General features: G+C 50.8%; 1 protein-coding gene across 1 annotated transcript in view; it reads right to left on the bottom strand.

Annotated features, from left to right (window-relative positions):
* Positions 1-15,336, bottom strand: part of ANXA2 (annexin A2) — a 41,817-nt gene that overhangs the window by 20,473 nt on the left and 6,008 nt on the right. Inside the window, exons 2-3 of the mRNA XM_056130754.1 lie at positions 12,391-12,451; positions 9,188-9,287 (exon numbers count right to left, since the gene is read on the bottom strand). Of these exons, the coding sequence (XP_055986729.1) occupies positions 9,188-9,287; positions 12,391-12,438 (148 nt within the window). The 5' untranslated portion in view covers positions 12,439-12,451. The remainder of the gene's footprint in view (positions 1-9,187; positions 9,288-12,390; positions 12,452-15,336) is intronic.

Below are 15,336 nucleotides of genomic sequence, written 5' to 3'. Positions count from 1 at the left end.
GCTGGCCCAGCTGAAGTGTGACCAACTGAAAGAGCAGGAGGAACCATCTCCACTTGATAACCATCAAAGACGTGGCCAGAGGCGACACACTTCGCAAGGACCTCCAGGGCTAACAAGTCATGGGTCAAATGGGGCTGATGTCAGGGATAGGGAGACTGCACAAAAGCAGCCCTCCTGTGCTCCACCACCCAAGGATTTCCAGCTCTGGGATAGGGGCTAGCCTGGGTCAGGCAGCAGGAATGAGTGTGTATGGAAACTGCCCGGGGCTCAGAACAGCCTAGAGAGTGGATGGCTAGTGGCACCTGGGCCCTGCTTCTCATCCTGGGATGAAAGAGCAGGAGAAAGCAGGCTCACAGAGATACAGGGAGGCCTCCACGGGCCGCAGGCAATGTGGATGCGACCTTAGTTTGCTCCTGGCTCCAGCTGCATCTGGGTTTCGGTCAGTGAAACTGGGCATGGAGGAGTCGTGGATATTTGATTTGATTTGCTGGTGCAGTTCCATGGCCTGGAAGCTGGGATAGAAACCAAGCACCATACACGGGGGGAGGGACCCAGGTGCATGGCAGCCCTGCCAAATGTCTAGCTTGGCTGGGGCACGGGGCCCAATTCAGGGTCGGGGGAAGCGTGGCTTAGCGCAGTGCTGAAGAAGGAAGGACCCAGACTTGAAGGTTCCTTTTTCATTCCGCACTGGCTTCCCCTCGGCAGAGCTTCTAGAAGGGGGCTCATGAGGCAGCACTCTCTGGTTCCTCACAGGGTGCCACCCTACCCATTTCCCTTTCTGAAATGCTCTAGAGAACCAGAGAAACACAAGGTAGGCCTCTGCTCCAGGTTCAAGTCAGACCCACAAGCAGACGACAAGACAAACACAGGACAGTGTTTGAAATCGAAACGGAGTGGAGAGAACGCTCAAAGGGCGGAGTGCCTGCCTAGGAAGCAGGCACTAGGTGGTCCCCTCCGTCCAGCCAGGAGGGACCCCAAGCTCGGAGTTGAGAGTAGCCCTTCAGAACTGCCACATTCCCACAAACCCAAAAAGATAGACAGGAAAGGGGTGAACAGGTGCAAGAAAAATCAAAACTCTTCAACGAAGACCTTGACTCTTCACCTGCGGCACTGCTGAGACCAGACAGAGTGAGGGCTCCCATCCACTCTGGCCTGACCTGGGATTTGTCTCCTTTTTTCTTTCTTGTGGGGGGAGAAGGGGACATTGGGTCACAGGCAGCAGTGCTGGGCACAACTCTGAGGCCTGGGGCCAGGTGGCACATGGATCAAGCCCAGACCCCTCACATGTGCTCTGGTCCTCTGAGCTCTCACTCCAGCCCAAGGGGGAATCACTTTCACCAAAATGAAAGCAAGCAAGCCCGTGTGGAAAGAGCAGATTGCATGCAGAAGCCGGGGTTCCTTCCCTAGTGCCCATGGACCCCCAAGAAACAAGCTGGGAACAGACACTTCAAGCACCTCTAGCTGAGACACCAACCCTCAGGGAAAAGCAAAACCAAGCAAGGAAGCAAGCCTGGAAGTGGAGAGGCTCCTGGGTTTCCCCGGGCCTTGGAGGGTGGGGGCATCTCCTCAGTCAGGCCACAGGTAGGTAGACAAAGACCTTGAAGAAAGTGTTCTCACATGTGCCCAGAGTGAAGGGGAGGTGACTCAGCGCTGAAGTGGAGCAGGGCTGGAGGGCAACCTCCGAGGCCACTCTAGCCCCTTCCTTCCCTCCTGCTTCCTGGGGGAAGGGGACAGGGGTTCAAGGCCTCACACCAGCCCCTTCTGACTCAGCCCCGTCCTTCTAGAAACTGGCTCCTTCTGAGGACCACCAGCCTCCTGGCATTTCCAGGACAAGTCTCTGGGCTGGAGTCCACTCCATGGCAGAGCACCTCTCATGTGTAAGCCCTGGGCTAGGTGGCCAGCACCCCACAACAGGAAAACTGAGTCCTGACACAGCTGGGTCGGCAGGCAGGGAGTGGAGAGCTGCGTGTGGGCGCGCAGGTAAAGGCCCCAGTGTCCGCCCTGGCTTGCTCCCACAGGCAGGGGCACGAAGAGCTAGCCTTCCGACTGGTCTATGAATCACGAGCGCTCCCACTTGCAAAAGTATCAGGGGGCCCAAAAACTTGCTGTAGTTACGGTTCTATACTTGTGCCTAGAAGAAGGCGGAAAATCACCCGCTTTTGCCTCCCTTCCGGAGGACACAAATACTGCTCAAATCAAAAGTGGCAATAATAACAGGGCAACTCGCACCCCTCCCCTCCCAGAGAGAGAGAGACCAAAGCTGTGCCCGTTTATTGGCACTTAACGCTAACTCTGGGGTTGTGCTGCTTCTAATTACAATCTATTTTATGGAGTCTAGATTCATCCTTTTCTAATTTAGCTGACTTTCCTTTCTAGTTCTTTGGACCCATATGGGAAACCGTTCACAGCTGTGCTGTACACTCTCAGTATATATTTAACCCAAGGCCCATCTAGACCAAGAGACTCCTACAGAGTCAAGTCTCCAACCCCGCCTGTTCCTTCAGCAATATCAGGACTTTTGCAGGCTTTGTTCTGTTTCTTTCTCTGACTTTGTTTTTTAGGCCACACCCTGCTATATTCAGGGGTTTCTCCTGCCTCTGTCTTAGAGGAATTACTCCGGGCGGTGCTCAGAGGACCATATGAGGTGCCAGGGATTGAACCTGGGTCAGTCACATGCAAGACAAGCACCCTACCCATTGTACTGTTGCTCAAAACAAGCCTGCAGGGGCTGGAGAGAGAGCCTCAGGGTTAAAGCATTTGCCATGCACATGAGCTATCCCCAGCTTGATCCCCAGCACCACACGGTTTCCCCTGAGCATAAGTTTCCTCCAGGAAAAAGCCCGGAGCACAGCAGGTGTGATGGACACATTAGGTCCCAGCAACCTACTCAGGAAACTGAGAACTCCTCCAGCCAGAAATGAAGCAGACCAGGACTGTGGATGAAAACAGCTGAAAGCTTGGGAGAGGACAGACAGGTCCATTTCTGGGGGTGGCCGCGGATGCCTGGCACTATCTGTCCCTACTCTACATTCAGGGCGTGAGCTGGTTCCCGGGAACACTGTGCCCAGAACTCTTTGGGTTCCATGTGTTCTTTCTCACAGTCCCAGGACCTGCTGCTGCTGTGATTGACAAGCCAGAACCCAGCCCGCATGACTTCGGGCTCTGCGGCAAGAGGCGGATGCACCCAGTAGCAGCTGCGTCGTGTGACCCCAGTTAGGCGGAGCTGGAGCATGAGGAGACTGGTCGAAGTGTCACTCATTCTGTCCCCTCTGCAGAAGCTAGAAGACGTGGGAAGTCTGCTCAGCCTCAGATGAGGGGGGCAGCAGTGGGCATCAGAGTAAACTGTTACTCTCCCTCCAAGACGGGCTGCAAATCCTGCAGGAACCAAGGCAGCAAGGGCACCTGAGGGACGGGAGCACCTGTGGCCATGAGGCAACAGGAAGTCCAGAGCCTGGGTGAGGCCTGGGAAGGGCGGTGTGGGCCCGGTTCCACACCCCTCAGCAGACCTGCTCAAGGATAAGAAAAAGGAAGTGGGAAGCCATGGTGCCCGCAGCCTGCCCTGCCCCCCTGCACACACCCGTCCACTCCTGCACTTGCCTGAGGCCCACGCTCATCCCCCTGGGGCAGGAGCTGAGGCCCACGTCCTCTCTGCCTCCTTCTCTGGCTTCCCCCATCCCAGATGTGCACTGACCCTCGGCTCGCTCTGACGCCAGGGAAACGCTGATGGCTGAGCGTGTATTCTCCTGACACAGGGTGCTTGGACATGGTAGAGGTGTGGCAGGAGTCTGTGAGGACACATGTGTGCACAAACCAGGAATTGAACCCACAATCCCCACTGAGCTCCACTCCTGGTGCAGTCCGCACCCCACACTGCAGAGACAGGAGCCCACGCCGTGGCGGAATCCAACCCGGATTCCTAAGCAGAACAGCTGCTGCGACCTCTCGAACCATCTCCCTTGGCCCGGCCCAAGGTTTTAAATCACACTGAAGGAAGCATCTTAACAAGGAAAGCTCTTAACTATGTTTGCTTTTAGGGTATTTCTGTTTGGGGGCCCCACCCAGTGGTGCCCAAGGTTTGCTCCTGGCCTGCACTCAAATTCATTCCTGGCTGGGTTCAGGGGATCAGACAGGGGCTGGGGATTAAGCCCAGGCAAGCATCTGAACCTCTGTACTAGTTCTCTGGCATCCAGCTCTATTTTTAAAATGGTGTTGGCTACCTAAAAATACCAGGGGAAGGAGAAGGAAACAAAGGGATTTTTTTCTCAATAATGGCCTCATTTTGTTTTCCATTAAGTTCATTGTCTTCCATTGTGAAGGCAGTAAGTGTCAGAGCAGAAAATTTGGAAACAACAGAACACTCTGAAAGCGTGAGAAAGGAAAACAATTAGCCATAATTATATGTATATCAGTTCATAATTTTTCTTTTTTGACATGAAAACTATCCAGCGCTCACACTGCATGCATTCAATACCCACTTTCCTATGGACCGACACATTTAGGATGAATGTATATTACAGCTATTTTAAAGTGGCCATGTTAATCTACTGTTGCTGAACGATGTTTCACATAAGTGATGTGTATGGAATGTGAATGATATTTCAAAAATGCTAAAAATTCTTCTGGGAGCCAGAGAGATAGTAGGGGGCCACAGCGCAAGCCTTGCACACAGTCAACCCAGTTCAATCCCTGACACCCCAGGGTGCCCACAACTCCATTGGGGTGGCCCAGGTAACCCCTTGCACCCCATGTCCTGCGCATTACCACACCCTCAGACCCTCACAAGGGTCCCCAAGTCCTCCGAGCAACATTTGGAAGGCCCCGCGAAAAACTGTTCAGGAACTCATTTTTCATGTCTCTGTGAAAAATGCCTCAGCCCAATATTGGGGAGTCACCCTAATTACTGAGTTTCTGCCCAACTACCTGGTAGCTCTGGGTTTCTTACATAAAAAGCAGAGTGACAATACTGAGCTCTGCATAGGTAGATGAGCTTTCTTATCAGTTATTGCTTAGAAGAACTTAAAATTCAAACATACTGAAACATTACTGGCAAGTAAGATTTACTTTTTCTTGTTCTTTTTTGTTGTTGTTGTTGTTGTTTGTTTGTTTGTTTTTGGGCCACACCTGGAGGTGCTCTATCCCTGACTCTGCACTCACCAATCACTCCTATCAGTGCTTGAGATGCCAAGGATCGAACCCAGATCGGTTGCATGCTGGATAAGAACTGTACTCGCTGTACTATTTCTCCGGCACTGAGGAATTACATTAAAGGGTCCACAGACTTAAGAAAGTTATGTTTTGGAAAATCACTAACTAAGCTACAAACCAATGATAAACTCCCCACACCCAAATTAAAAAAAAAAATAAGTGAAAATTCACTAAGCACCAAAAGAAAAATTTGGTCTGAGGTGGAACTCCCAGGGCTTCGAAGAGAAACCAGGAAGAAGCCAGAAGCTGGCCCACCATGATGACAAATGTCTGACAGCCAAACACACGGTGAGAAAGTACCTCTCGAGCCTGATCAAAATTCAGGGCAAAATTCAACCCTGAGACACAGCATGGGGGTTAAGGCACTGATCTTGCATGCAGTGGACCCAGGTTTGGTTCCCAACACCCTGTTCCCCCAAGTCCTACCAGGAGAGATCCCTGAACTCAAAGCCAGGAGTAAGCCCTGAGCACCACCCCATATGGCCCCAAAGTCCCCATGTCCCTGTCCCCGCCACCCCCCCACACACACCACTGCCCATATAAAATGAAAATGAAAACTCCTTAACTCAGGGCAAAGCAAAGAACCTAGACCTGAAGGAGGAGCACAGGCCTGGCCGGGCAGAAGCCGCGTGCCAGACCTGTTCTGAACCATGGCACTGGAGCGCGTGTTCCCACAATGTGGGGGGCAGGAGGCTTGGTAAGGTGCATCCGAGGTTCCCCTGGGATGAAAGTTCCTGGAGAACCCCGCTGGGCCCTGCCCATCCCCAAGGAGCAGGCGGTCACCCGGGCGGTGAATGTCAGCTGCTCCTGACCCGACGAGAAAGCCCTCCGGCTGCTCTCCTTGGAGACAGCAGAGCTTCGGGAGGGATTTCACTGCCAGCACTCCCAGTCTGCCAGATTCCCTTGCACAATCTTTACATTCCAGGGTGCTGAATGATTCTCCCACAGGGATCAAAGCAGTCTTTATTCCTGGCTCTTAAAGCACCAAGCTCCTCCCGAGCCGAGCCGAGCAGAGCCGAGCGGCTGTGTGAGCTGAGTGTGTTTCTCCGAAGGCACGTTGGGAGATTCCAGGAATGTGGGCACACAAATAGAGAGGGGGTGCACTTCAGGAACACTAACTGGCGTCTCTGTGCCTGTGTGTGTGCATGTACTGTGTGTGTGCACTGTCTCTGCACGGTGTGAGTCGGTGCGTGTCTAGGTTGGATGTGCGTCTTTGCCCGTGTCGTGCGTCTCTCTGTGTTTGTGCATGAATGTCTGTGTTGTGCGTCTCTGTAGGTCTGGGTTGTGTGTGTGCCTGTTTTGTGTGTGTTTGTGTGTGCATGTGCATATCATCTGGGTTGTGTATCTCCGTGCATCTCTGTGTTATGTGTCTGTGTGTAAATATGGTCTGTGTTGTGTCTCTGTGCTTGTGTACATGCTGTCTGCATTGTGTCTGTGTGTGTTTGTGCCTATGTGTGCATATTGTCTATGTTGTGTGTCTGTGCTGTGTGTTCATGTTGTCATCTCTGTGTCTATGTGTGCATATTGTCTGCATTGCGAGTCTGCACGTATATGCTGTCTGTATTGTATCTCTGTGTGTGTTTGTGTCTGTGTGTGCATGCTGTAGAGTGTGTCTCTGCTGGATACTGGGAAGCCTCATGTGACTCTGCCCTGGGAAACAGCAGCTTGAGAAAGCTGCGGCATTAAGGAGGGTGGGGTCTCACAGGCAGGGTCCCAGGTTCTGTCTCTGGCTCTGATGATCCCACAAGCACCACTGGGTGTGGTCTCAAAATAAGTAGAGGGGCTGGAGTGGTAGCACAGCAGGTAGGGTGTTTGCCTTCCACATGGCCAACCCAGGTTAAATTCCCAACATCCCATATGGTCCCCCAAGCAGCACCAGGAGTGATTCCTGAGTGCAAAGCCAGGAGTAAAAGGTAAAAAGGTAAAGGCCCTCCCGTTGATCGTCGATTTGAGTGGGCCCAGTAACGTCTCCATTGGAGACTTTGTTGTTACTGTGTCTGGCATATCGGATACTCTCGGTAGCTTGCCGGGCTCTCCGAGAGGGGCGGAGGAATCGAACTCGGGTCGGCCATGTTGGCCGCTTGTAAGGCGAACACCCTACCCGCTGTGCTATCGCTCCAGCCCAAAGCCAGGAGTAACCCCTGAGTATCGCCAGGTGTGACCCAAAAAGAAAAAAAAAACCAAAAAAACAAAAAACAAAAAAAGTAAGAAAAAGGAAGGTTAAAGTTCTCAGTGTTGGAGAGACAGCTAAACGGCAAAGTCAAGATTCGACCCTGAGAACAGAGCAGTTCTCACCCCTCCGCACCACCAGAGACACAAACTGTGTCTCGTTCTGGCACATGACTTCTGATTTCCCACTGTGCCATGTCACAAGGACAGGCAGGGACAAAGTGTGGACACAGAAGATAACAGAGGCTCATCTGTGGTCCGGAGCGAGCACCAGGACTGGAGCACACACTTGGCCTGTGGAAGGCATGGGTTCGAGTCCCGGCACCCTGAGCCCTGAGCCAGGACTAAACCCTGAGAACTGCTGAATGTGGCCTCCAAACCCAAATTAAACAGAGTTTCCATCTGGACACCATCCTCCTTCAGCCCTCGAAGCAGCAAATGGGCAGTGCCCAGTGTCCCAAGAAAATATCAGACCGATGACACAATCCCTTGGGTTGTTGGGGGGCGGGGGATGGGGAAGGGAGGGGTGGGGCAGGGCCCAGGACATAAAGAATCTTTCTGCTGTCCTTCCTTTCTCTGGAAACAAAGTCACCAGTTTCTCTAGGGAGTGAGGAAAGGTAAAACTTACCTGCTAGGACAATACAGAGCCAAAAGAGATACTTTTGGGGGTGGGAAGGGCATATCTAGCTACGCTCAGGGATCACTCCTGGCAGTGCTTGGGGGTCCTAGATGGTGCCAGGATTTAAACCACCATCGAGGCAGAAGTCACATGGCTGGTAGGACAGTGCCCTAACCTCAGTACTATCTCTTGAGCCCCAAGAAAGGGACACTTTTAATGGGTATAACTCAGGACCCCAAGCCTCATCTGGGGTTCCCGAGCGGTGCTGGTTGAGTTCCTGGTCTCCCAGTGACTGATGTGGACTGCATATGTGTCAGGGAGGTGAGAGAATGTTGTGCTCTGGCTCCCCAGTGGGGTGTGACCTGGGTTGGGGTTGAGGCCAGTACGGCTGCATCATCCCCTTTGTCTAAGCAGGAAGTCCCACACAGTGAAGCACAAGCATCACTATGACACTCTCACGGCGAGGGACTTGGCACCCCAAGCCAGGGACTTGGCACCCCAAGACACGGGCCTGAAGAACACAAGCCCGAGAGAAGTCTGAGCCCTCCCTCCCACAGATGCAGCATATTGCGATGGGGAGGAGAAGCCGCTCCCTGGAAGCCACTTCTCGGCTCGACCCTGGAAGGAGGCGTCCATACTGTCTGCTCCTCTCACTCAATCTGGAACTCAGGAAAACACTCCTGCGAAGAGCTAATCTCAGCTCCCTCTGGGCCTGGAGCCCTACAGCATGGAGGGAAGGAGGGAGAAAAGGCCTGAGATGTTTCACTGATTTCATTGACCCCGAGAACAAAGCTGTGAATGTTTTCCCAGTACCGTTCCAACAGACACCATGAAATGCTGAGGGATCTGGAGCCGGAGGCCCTTCAGAATCACGCTCTGACCAGTTTCCACTTCCTGGGACCAGAGTCCGACACGCCCATGGCAACCAGCTCAAGCCCAGGTCCAGGGTCCTCTACCAGCTCATGCTAGCGGCTTTCTGCAGTCTCCTCCAAGGAGGAAGGGAGAGAGCAAGGGAGGAAAGGAAGAAGAGAAGGCAGCAAGCAAGGTATGGGGTGGAGCAGGGCTGGACACATCTCACTAAGGCTCAAAGGCCGATGTCAACATGGATATGAGAGAAACAGATGCGGAGAGTGCCTCCCTCCAGGTGCATGGCCCTGAAGGAGGGCAGAGGACAGAGGGCAGGGGCTGACCCACCTTTAGTCTTGATGGCTGTTTCGATGTTCAGGGCATCTCTCTCGGCATCGAAATTGGGGTAGGCCTTGACCGAGCCATAAGCACTGGGTGGGGTGGAGTGCTGTGGGACAGACAACACCATCAGTCACATCGAACACGGGACTCAGACCCTCCCCTGGCCCCAGGTCCAGGCTCAGGAAGCATGGAGCTGGCCTTGCACCAGGCTGGCTCACTTCATCCTTGATACCACACAGGGTCCCCTGGGCCCGGCCAGAAATGATCCCAGAGCAGTGAGCCAGGAGGAAGCCCTGAGCACCTCTGGGTGTGGCCCTGAAACAAACAAACAAAAAACCAAGGGTGCAAATACTGATTCCTAGATGTTTTTCCTCTTTCTATTGTTTCTTATAACAATCCAAGTAATTCTTTTCAGGGGAGGAGGCGGTCCTCACGAACACTGTTCATGGAGTCTCAGCTGCCACCCACCCACCACATTTCCTTCCATGCCTGTGGTACTCAGCCAGTCAAGCTGGATGGCTGAAGAGAACAGGCAAGGATGCAGGGATGCAAGGATGTGGTGTTGTTTGGTCCTGGAACAGAGGACCACCAGGCCCACGTGTGCTAGGGCTCAAAGTGGGGCAACTCCTGCATCATCTCCTTGAGCCCTAAAATCATTCTAGGAACAGGTCTTTGGTATCATGCAATTGACCAGAAGTGATCCCAGAGCAGTGAACCCTTCGGGAACCCTAACCCATGCAGATGGTTAGGACGATGGGGTGCATCTGTGTGCTCCTCCTTCCCGAAGGGTTCACAACAAATAGGATAAGGATCTTCACTGCTCCTGACAAACCTATTCCAAATAAACATTTGCACTCCTGTGTATTTATCACCATTCACGACAGCCACGATCTGGAAGCAACCCAAATGTCCAGGAACAGTTACTGGATAAAGGAACTATGGACAGGATGTCTACACACTGGAACACTCTTTGAGTGTAAGAAAATTTGCTGCTACATGGATGTATCTGGAGAGTGAAGTTAGCCAGAAGGAGAGGGACAGACACTGTCTCTCTCCTAGAAGGGATATGAAGAAAAACAGGCACCAGAACTTGAGAACTGGCCCACAGGACTGAATTTACGGTGACAGGGGCATTGATAGGAGCTGAAAGACCAGGGTGAGAGAAGAGACACTCTGGCTGGGGTGTGGTGCTGGGGCCTTATCACCAACAGTGCTGTCAATCATGGTGCCTTAAATAAAATCTTTTTTAATAAAAGAAATTTGACTGAGGGTCCCAGAAATTTTTGGAGAAGTGACAGGGTGGACACCCACTGGAATGGAAATGAGCATGTGGAAGTGCTTGTTAGTAGGTGCAGCCAGGCTTTTGCCACAGGCCCAGGAGTCCCTAGTGGGATGGAAACCCTGGTTCCATCCCACAGAGCCAAGCTTCCTCCCCTGGCCACCACGGGGGACAGTGGTCAGGTCCCAAGTGCCACATCCTCTGCTACTGACCAGCTCACTCTGCTCCCCTGCGCTCACTCTCAGGTCTCCTGGGGTTCCCCCTGGGGTTCCTGGTGCCATGCCATCTGCCTCTTCCACAGTCTCTCAAAGCCCACCACCCTTCTGAAATGCAAAACAACCCTCCCCGTGCAGAGGGTTAGGATGATGGGGTGCATCTGTGTGCTCCTCCTTCCCAAAGGGCTCACTTGCTCCTTCTTCAGGACGGAGACACAGCAGAGCAAGCGAGGCAGCCGACCCAGTTGGACCCTGGAGTCCTGCCATGACTGACCCCTGAGCGCAGGGCCAGGAGTAAGAAAGCCCTGAGCATCGCTGGGAGTGGCACAAAGACAGAAAGAAAACAGACTGTGATGACATCCCTGCCCTGTCAACAGAAACATAGGAGGAGAAAAGAAGAAAGCCACATGGTTTGCATTAGCTGAGTGCTGATGGCCCTGTCCATATCAAGACCCCTCTGCTCCCTAGCACTGATGCCCTTAATGCCAAGCCTATGCCATGGTCAGTTCTGGGAGGGGGCCCCACGGGAGTGGCGCCTCCTGTTCTGTTAGCAGCTGGGGTATCCCGCAAGCCAGAAAAGCAGGCGCAGGATGAGACCCAACATTTCCAAAACCTTCTGGGACATCATGGTTAAACTGTAAACTAATTCATATTTATTAGCCTGAGACATAGTGGAATAGCAAGGTATTTTCCATAACATTTCCATAGGGAAATGTTGAGATTGTTGGTAAGACGGGATTGGCAGAAAAATGCATGCCGAGGGTGAGGTGTGGGGACTGGGAGGGACACAGAGGACAGAATACACTTTGCACATGGGAAACCCTGTTTTCATCCCCAGCATCACTAAAGGGTACGCTGACAAATGCAATCACTACTGATTTTTTTTTTAAAAAATAAAAATCACAGTTAGGTGCTTGGAAGCCTAAGCTATGCACAGTAATATGTGGAAGATATGGAGAGGAAAGGGACACATTCAGTGCTGGGGATCGAACCCAGAGTCTCACGCAGTCTAGGGTGCTACCCTCTGAGTTACACGCCAAGCCAACAGTCAAATTTTTATAAATTTCCACCCAAATGACCTGAAAGATCTACAGTATTATATTATGTACACATGCATCATTTATATGCTCTTGATTAGATACTACTTGATTCCCAAAATATTTGTGATAACTTAAAATTTGCATATTTTTTATATCTTAAACTATAAAACAAATAAGCAGACATACCAGATAAGCCTGCACTCTAGCTACTCACTGATCTTTCTCCCCATCCATATTGGTCTGGTTTTAACATGGTGCCCAAAAAAGTTTCTAATGCCATAGCTTTCAAATACAACTCTAAGAAAGAGGTGACTGGAGAGATAATATAGTGAGTAGGGCGCTTGCCTTGTACACGACTGACCTGGGTTCTATCCCTGGAATCCCATAAGGTCCCCCAAGCCCTGCAAGGAGTGATTCCTGAGTGCTGAGCCAGAAGTAAGCCCTGAGCACTGCTGGGTGTCCTCACCCCCTGCGCGTCCCCCCCACCCCCGCAAACAAAAATAAAAGTCTACAATAAAGAGCTAAAATAATGAAGATGAGAGGAAAAGCAAGAGGAGGGATGATTGCCTGAACTTTGTCCCCCAAGGGCCTAGGATGCAGAAGGAAAGGGAAGCAACCCAGACCCCGCCAAATGTCAAATTTACAAAACTTATAAAAAGTGAAACATATACTTACATCACCCTCCAAGCTGAGCTTGCACAGAATTTCATGAACAGTGGACATTTTGTAAGCGAGACTGAAAAAAGAAAAAAACAAAACAATATTATGGAGAGGCTTTCCCTGGAAGCACAGCAATTCATTATACTAATCTCTATTTCTTGGACCATTTCATCTGAGGATATTGAAGTAATCTTTGCAAATAGACGCCGTTCCCATCTTATGATTGGAAAAATTAAAGCTGTAAGGTGCTTCGCCTTGACTGTAGAATGGACCACAGAGCTAGCCAATATTTCTGTTGCTCTAGTTGCAGAAAGAACCTGGGGACACCAATTTGCAAATACAGAATCCAAGGTGCTTCCCAAGGCCGAAGCAACGTGGTACAAGATTATAAATGTGAGCCTTCCATTTCTCACACAAAGTGATATACTTGTCAAGCCAGGCACTATTTCTGCATTTCTCACCAGTGATTGACAAGATTGAAAAGGGCTCCATGAGTATGTAACGAATTCCAAAGTATTCTCGTGCTGGCTCACTCTGAAATGGGACCCTTTACCATTTAACACCATTCTTCTCTCAGTTTGATGACGCTGAGAAGTGCGAGAAACATGCCCTACAGAGTTTGTGGCACTAACTCATTCCCCAAGGGATAGGATAACTTAGATTTGGGGTTCAGAATGTTTGAAATGAAGTTGTCTTCCAGGTAACAGACGTGCCTGATGAACAAGCATTCCAAGTTTGCAAACACACAGTTCTCAGAATTTATACAACTCTGCCAATGGTGGTGGGCATATGTCCTGCAGCGGGAGGTGGGGGGCTGGAGGGCTCGGCTGAGACAGAACAGCAGCAGCCCCCCAAGTGGAGAAAATAGCAGAACCACGGCTACAGAGAATGACTTGGGGACAGTAGCACTGCCTGCTCTGATTTTTTCACTCACTGCATATTTTTCTTCTGTCTTTTTGCTTCATATTCTTTAAGGACACTGTGTTCACATAAATGCAGTTTTCTATTCTCTTCCAACAGTTTACCTAAATGTTTTCATAAGGCTTGCTTGATATATGTGACACAGACTCTTGAGAGCTTATCAGGAGACTTTGGACTAAGCATACTCCCAATTTTGTGTCCAGAGGAGGTGGGCGGTGTGGGGAGAGGGTCTGTCTTTATTTGTGATTCAGGTTCTTATTCTGCAAGACTCACAACTGAGCGATTCCCTCGTACCCTCCCTGCCTGTGGCAGCTGTTTCAGCACGGCCAGAAAAAGCTATTACTGCAACGACCCCGCTCCCATCACTCAGCCCCAGCTCTGCTATTTCCTTTCCCCAAGGTCTGCAACTGTGATAGAAACCTCATTTGTGCCAGTCTTCCTCTGTAAACAAACTGTAAGACAATGGAGTATAGCTCAGTGCTAAAAGAAAATATACCATTATGCCATACACAGAGACATGGGGATACCTTTAATGCATCTGACTAAGTGAAAAAAAAAAAAGGTTCAGCTAAGTGAAAAAAAGTGACAAAAGTTGAAAAATGCAGATGAAGAGACAGTACAACAGTATAGCAGCACTTGTCTTAAATGTTTTAACCCAGATTTGACCCCCTGGCATCACATATAATCCCATGGTCCCACTAGAAGGGATCCCTGGGCACAGTGTAAGGAGTAAGTCCTAACCACTGCCAGGCCCAAGGACACATGAGAAATCAAAAACCCCAAGAAGTATCTATAATATGTATTTTTAAGGTCTCTCTCTGTAGCTAAACTGTCCATTCAGTATCCAGCAGGCAAAAGAGGTTGCCTTGAGCAAGAGTACTGTGTGCCTGATATTCATCAAGTATTCCAAAGAAAATGTTTATGTACAACTGAAGGTAGCAGGGAGGATATTTTACCTGCCCTCTGCCACAGAGTCCGTTGCCTTCCAGATTTAAGAATGTCTTTAAGGCGCTTTAGGGCCTAGGAGACCAGCAAGGACCGAGGATGGGCGAAGAGAGCAATGCCCGCCCTGGCAGTTTCCAGCAGGGAAACATGGCGGAGAGGCCAGGGCCACAGCTCACGGACAATGTCTCAGGGGCAGAGGAGTATAGTATGGGTCGGGGTCTTGGGCATGTTGATAGAGACAAAGGTGTGGGAACTGAGCACATCAAAACCATAAACATTAACAAGATTGATTTGGGTTTTTGGTTTTTCGTTTTTAGGGTCACACCCAGCAGTGCTTGGGACTTACTCCTGGCTCTGAACTCAGTGGTCACACAAGGTTGGGGCTCAGGGGATCCTATGCAGTGCTGGGAATTGAATCCAAGTCAGCCACATGCAAAGCAAACACCCTACCAGTTGTACTATCTCTCTAGCCTGCTAACACTTTTTTTTTTTTAAAGAAAAGACAGAAAAATGCAGGTTTAAAATGAGCCATGCCTAACTGTGGCTCCAGGTGGTGTGGGTGTGGGTGGGGAGTGGGGGGGGGGGGGGGGCGGCAGCCTCAAATAGAAGTTTCTAGATGATGCCAATTTAAAGCTCTGGGGGTTGCGAGGGGAGGAGGAGAGGGAGGGTACAAAGAGATGATAGTGTCCATTTCCTCGTGCGGAGAACTCTATCTTCAGGTCTGCCCGTACTGCTGAATGAGAATAAAATGAAGTGTCTGGGAGCCAGCTGGGACCATTCCATGGACGCCCCTGCACCATGTGAAATTCATCCGTGTATTCAAAGAAGCAGCTCTCCTTTCTGGCCAGCTTCTCTCCAGAACAGGGAAATGGTTGTCTGCCTCACTCCTTCCAAAGCCAACCTCACCCACAGCTCCAACTGGTTTCAACTTGCAAAAATCGAAAACACACGCACACACACACACACACACACACACACACACACACACACACACACACACAGATCAGAAGATCCAATCTGTTGACACTGCTCCATTCCCAGGGATGGGTTAGGCAAGCAGACAAGATGCTTCAAAGGGCCCTTTATCAGCAGGGC

Source organism: Sorex fumeus, unplaced genomic scaffold, assembly GCF_029834395.1.
Source record: "Sorex fumeus unplaced genomic scaffold, SorFum_2.1 ptg000081l, whole genome shotgun sequence".
In the NCBI taxonomy this organism is placed as follows: Eukaryota; Metazoa; Chordata; class Mammalia; order Eulipotyphla; family Soricidae; genus Sorex; species Sorex fumeus.
The sequence above is the reverse complement of the archived record's forward strand: the minus strand, read 5'-3'. Positions and strand labels throughout refer to the sequence as shown.